The following is a 5,667-nucleotide window of genomic DNA, read 5'->3' as shown; positions in this document are numbered from 1 at the left end:
AGCGACCGTCCTAAGTGCTAGGATCCTGGGTAAAGCTGATATGCCTGTATCAATTCTACAACCTGTCGCACACCCCAAAAGAGGGCTCGCTGACGATTGGTTAAGGACAAAGGAAAGTTTCTGTCAAAGTTCAAGAAGAGAGGGACTGCGTGAGGAGCAGTTTCAGATCATATTTAACCCCAGACCGTGGAGGGAACCGAGCCTCCGCGTGCTCTTCGGTCGCCGCTGTGCAAAGGAAATGCCAGAGGGAAGTTTGTCTACAGGACATCTGCCTCCCAGTTCCCGAGAAGCGCGAGGTCCGCAGCGCTATCAGTCGAAGGCTCGGCCTCTGCCCATCTCACTCCACCCTAGGGCCGGCCTACGCCGGCGAGCCGCGGAGAACGACCCAACCCGGAGGGCTAGCGCGCCCGCTCCCGGGCTGGCCTCACACTGGGCCCCGTCTCTACTACCGGCAATCGCAAGTTACCCTGGGAACCCAGCTTTGGAGGCCTCACCGCGGTGGCCGAGTGGGCCGCGAGGCGCCCGCCTCCGCTTCCCCACGCGCCGGCGCCATGGAGACGGTCACGAGTCGCCGGCGGCTCCTGCGCCCACCAATGGAAGCGCACGTCGCAGAGAGACGCGGACGTCGCTCTTCCAAGATGGCGGCGCGTCCGTCGCGAGCAGCCGGGCCGGGGGGAAGCCAGCGAAGCCGAGTAAAGCCGCCGCCCGGGAGACGACTGAAGGAGCTGTTTCGGCCGTTGGCGGCGGCTCCGGCAGTTTTCGCTGCTGCTACGGCTGTTGCCATGCGGCGAGGCTAGGGAGGAGCTCACTTCCCCGGGGTGTAATAATGTTAACAGAGGTAAGCGGCGACGGCGGCCAGTGTTTACCTGTGAAATGGGGAAGGGGCCGGCGCCAGCTCTTCCGAGAACAGCGTTTCTCCTGACCGCGGTCCCGACCCTCCGTAGCGGGCCCCGGGGCCCGAAGAGCAACGGGGATCCTACAAGTGCCCCCTGAATAGGAGCTGTGCTGACTCAACAGAGTCCCACCACCTCCGGCTGCTGTGCCTCTTCTTTCGTAGTTGCCACTTGCCCGTCGCCCGTGGCACTGGCCACCCTCTTGCTGTCGCTACCTCCTAACTCATCGTTTCCTTCGTGGTGTCCCCTTACACGCTGCTCCGTGGCAGCGTTGGTCTCTGCGTTGGTGCTGCTGTTCCCCTACGGTTTGCCCGAGATCTCCCTTCTCCGGTCCCTGGCCTCCAGGGCCCTCCACCTCCAAGCTCGGTCAGCATCCTGGGTTTGTCACTTGGCCAGACCGTTTTTTCCTACCCCCTACTTTGACTACTTCGTGAAGTGGACCTTTTTTCTCAAGCCACACTTGGATAGCCCAGTTATCTCACCTCCCCCTCTAACCCCCACCCATTGTCACCCTTTTAAATCGTAGGAATCAGAAAGTTCAGTTTAGCATCTACACTCTTGATTTGCTTAAGGCTCCCTTGATACTCTCCGTGGAATAGCTTTTTTTTTTTTTTTCCCTCGTTTGGACCTGAAATGGAAGTAGGGCAACTATGACTAGCCAGTCAGTTTCCCTTTTCTAGTGCTTGATGTCCATTGCAAAAAGCAGACTTTTTGAAGAAGTAGAGTTCCTTACTAGCAATACGTTCAGGGGAGGAATTAAATTGATCTCATCAGATACTTGACCCCGGTTAACAGTTAGGTATAGTGCTATGTGGTGGTGTGGGCGTCACTGAAGATAAACTGTGCAGCTTGTGGATTTGAGCAAATGTCTTAGAAGTTACTCGCTTGAAGTCCTGTGAAGGTTCTGGTATCAGCTGTCAGGGACTACTAGTTTGGGCATCTTTGTGGGCTGCACTAAGGAAAGGAAACAGTTTTAATGGGCAGTATTCCTTCCTACCTGGGCCAAAAGGAAATAAAAACGTTTGTAGATGAGTGGCTTTTGTGGCGTGAAAATGTGATGAAAAAGCATTTACTTGCCTTTACCATTTGATTAATTCTGAGGAAGTTCACACTTGGTATTTGCACATAATGTACGCACAGAGCCTGGAGTATGATGTATCTGGTAAATATTTTACTGGCTGACTTTAATGAACTAATTATCTCTAATAGTTTGCATTTCACTTTATATTTTTAAATTCCACATTATTTTGCATCCTGGAGTTTATTTTATTCCCGGAGATTATGGTATAAGTTTCTGTTTTCATTAGCAGTATTAGGTTAAAAAAAAAAAAAGACCTAAGTAGCAGTTCTATTTTTACCTTCACTGTGATATTTTGGTGAGAACAATTAGCCTTCTAACAAGGTTTCAGTGCTGTCTCTAATGTACGATATTTTATGATCTTTTGATGAAACTTGGCTTAGGTTAGCATGTTGTAAAAAGTTGTAATGCTGTCATATGAGCTCTGTGTCTGCTAGTAAAATGCTAGTGTCTTGATGTGGAAGGACTGTGCCTTCTAAGTTTCTGTACTGTAAAACGATTTTGTGTTTCAGGGAAATATTTTAAGCAGTAAACCATTGATGCTAGTAAGAAGTACTGTAGTGCTGGGGCACCTGAGTGCTCAGTAGGTTGTGTCCCTCTGTGTCAGGTCATTCCACGGTTTGTGGGTTTGAGCCCCGTGTCGGTCTGTGTGCCGAGAGCTCAGAGCCTGGAGCCTGTTTCAGATACCGTGTTTCCCTCTCTCTCTGCCCTTCCCCTGCTCGTGCTCTGCCTCTAGCTCAAAAATAAATAAACATTAAAAATTTTTTAAACATTAAAAAAAAAAAAAGGTGTCCTCTGGTGCGTTGTGTGTCTACCGGTGTGCAACTTGTAAGTGGCAGAGTCAGTGGCAGTTCCTGCTGAGTCCATTCTCTTAACTACTATGTGGGATTGCCTCTCCGGAGAAAGGCCCAGATTAAACGGCACTTGGATTTTATCTTTGGTTTTTAGTATTCATTTTATAGATTAGAAAACTGAAGCCCAGGGACTTGTCCAAGGTCAAGCAGTTATTAGTTGCAAATACGAAACTTGAATCCCATCTCCTGACTCAGTACAGAATTCTATTTAGCTTTCAGTAATTTTCAGCTCTCTTGATCGATGTTAATAATACACTATTTCTTGTCTGAATATTGTCAGTAGGTAAACTGAGACTTATCATTACTTAAGAAAGACTTCTTGCTTTAGCTTTTTTTTTTAAGTCTGAAAAATAGTCCTATTTTGAAATATCGTAGATATAAAATTGTACTCCATATTGGTTACTAAAAAATTAGTAGTGTAGTACTTTATTTTACTGCTTCTCTTAGTTTTAACACAGATCAGGAGGCATTAGGGGAGGTGAAGAGGTGATTTAATTCATGTTAGATTTCAAAATATTTAGTTACGAGCTGTGTTACAGAAGATTCTCTTGTTCAACAAGTGTATACTATGCTTAGAAAGTGGTGAGTGGTACTATCTGCTTGGGTCTTTTGCATCTCAGCATTGAGGTAGGAGATACTATTCTCATTAGCCAGGTGAGAAGACAGAGACTCAGTTAAAATAGTTGGCTTAAAATTATATAACAAGTGGTGGAGCTGGGAATCATACCTAGGTCGTCTTATTCCAAATTGTGTGCTGTTTTTGTGGCTCAGTATGGAATGTGTCATTGATTTTCTTTTGTAATCGATAGTCATCAGTATACTATTTTTAGGTTTAGGTTTTTTGGTTTTTGTTTTTGAACCAAAGTAGGGATGCCAAGTATATAGATACATAATAATAACAGTAGTGATAAACATTCATATGAAACTTTTCAGTTTTGCATTTTGTCAAAATAGATCTTTGAAACCTTTTCAGAAATGAGAAACCATTCATGTGAGCAATTAAGGGCCATACTAAGCTACAAGGAAAAATTACTCAATTCAGCAAATTAATATGTACATTGAACTTTGAAACCTGTGATATGATAGATTGGTGTGATTTGAAAGTAGAGCACCAGTAGGTTCTTCTGCCCCCGTCCCCCCCCCTTATTTAAAAAAAAAATTTTTTTAATGTTTATTTATTTTTGAGACAGAGACAGAGCATGAACGGGGGAGGGTCAGAGAGAGGGAGACACAGAATCTGAAACAAGCTCCAGGCTCTGAGCTGTCAGCACAGAGCCCGACGCGGGGCTTGAACTTACTGACCGCAAGATCATGACCCGAGCCGAAGTCGGCCACTCAACCAACTGAGCCACCCAGGTGCCCCCCCCCCCCCCTTATTTTTTAAAAGAGGAGGTAGCATAGTTTCTGATTTAAACCTTTTGACTTCAATTTGTATTATTTTCATTCTCAATATAATTGAAATATTTATGAGACTTGCTAGACATATCTGTGTGTCTTTTGCATTTTCCATATAGGGATGACAGCTTTGTTTGTTTTAAATGTTTAAATTATTTTTCCCCTTCTGTCTTTGCCCTTTAGGACGTCTTACTCTTAATGTTACTCTTATTTGTCATAGTATACTTGAAAATTATTTGTTTCATACCCACTCTTCCTCCACCACTCTCTTTTTAAAAATAAGTGTAAATTTCCATATATCATAATTAGGGTCTGGGATGTTTACTTAAGGATTTGTTAAAATCTGAATTTTCACAGCATTAGAATATAATGAAATATTTATCAGTGAATTTTCATTAAACATATTTTTAAACTTTTTTCAAAAGCTATTAAGGTTATTATTCTGAGCATTTATTATTAACAGAGAACTAAAGCTATAGAAGATACAAGAAAATGTGTTGAATTTGAACCAGAGCTGTGGTATACTCAGGAGATTGTTTTTGCCTAACACCCAGTTATCAGTCAGCCTGTTGACATTTGTGTGTGCTTTTAAAAATATGGAGTGAAAAGTTGTAGCTGTTTAAACTTAATAGTTTGAGTTGTGTGCAAATGTGAGGCATTAGTAGATGTTAAAAAAGGTTTACGTTGGTGTTAAGTCACTGCCACCCAGATTTGTTGGTTTTTAGATATTAATACTAAATTGTTGATTTTGTGGTTAACAAGTATGATACAGATGGGAAAAGATGTACTCTGTAGCACTTTTAAAAGTTCCAGGTTAATAGTTGTTAACGGAATAAAATTTTGTGTTTCAAATACATTTTGAAGATATTTGCACAAAGGAAGATAATTGCTTTGTTCTTTCAGGATTTCTCATAGCTTTTGATAGGTGATTTGCTCTCAAAGAACGTGATAGAATTTGCATTATATGGCAAAGTTGTTTAAATTTTTTTTTTTTAACGTTTATTTATTTTTGAGACAGAGAGAGACACAGCATGAACGGGGGAGGGGCAGAGAGAGAGGGAAACAGAATCGGAAGCAGGCTCCAGGCTCTGAGCCATCAGCCCAGAGCCGGACGCGGGGCTCGAACTCGCGGACCGCGAGGTCGTGACCTGAGTTGAAGTCAGACGCGTAACCGACTGAGCCACCCAGGAGCCCCAATGGCAAAGTTGTTTAACCATGTGATGGGTAATTTTGTCAGTTTGGCCACGGAGGGTCAAGATTAAACATTATTTCTGGGTGTGTCTCTTAGGGTGTACTGGGTGAGGATGAGATTAGCATTTGAGTCAGTGGTCTCTTTAAAGTAGATTGCTCTTCCATTGTAGATGCTCACTATCTAAACTATGTAATCCATTGAGTGCCAGAATAGGACACATGGAGGGAGGAAGAATTTGCCTCCCTCCCCCCCCCC

General features: G+C 43.8%; 1 protein-coding gene across 3 annotated transcripts in view; it reads left to right on the top strand.

The window, feature by feature from the left end:
- The first annotated feature begins 626 nt into the window (after positions 1 to 626).
- SNX13 (sorting nexin 13) overlaps positions 627 to 5,667 on the top strand; it is a 135,694-nt gene continuing 130,653 nt past the window's right edge. For 2 of the 3 annotated variants that reach the window (XM_049642876.1, XM_049642874.1), the window contains exon 1: positions 627 to 838. In XM_049642876.1, coding sequence (XP_049498833.1) covers positions 827 to 838 — 12 coding nt within the window. In that variant the 5' untranslated portion in view covers positions 627 to 826. The remainder of the gene's footprint in view (positions 839 to 5,667) is intronic. The other variant, XM_049642875.1, reaches the window with a different exon arrangement.

The sequence above is a fragment of the Panthera uncia genome, chromosome A2, assembly GCF_023721935.1.
Source record: "Panthera uncia isolate 11264 chromosome A2, Puncia_PCG_1.0, whole genome shotgun sequence".
NCBI classification, from domain to species: Eukaryota; Metazoa; Chordata; class Mammalia; order Carnivora; family Felidae; genus Panthera; species Panthera uncia.
This window is presented reverse-complemented; position numbering and strand designations above follow the sequence as displayed.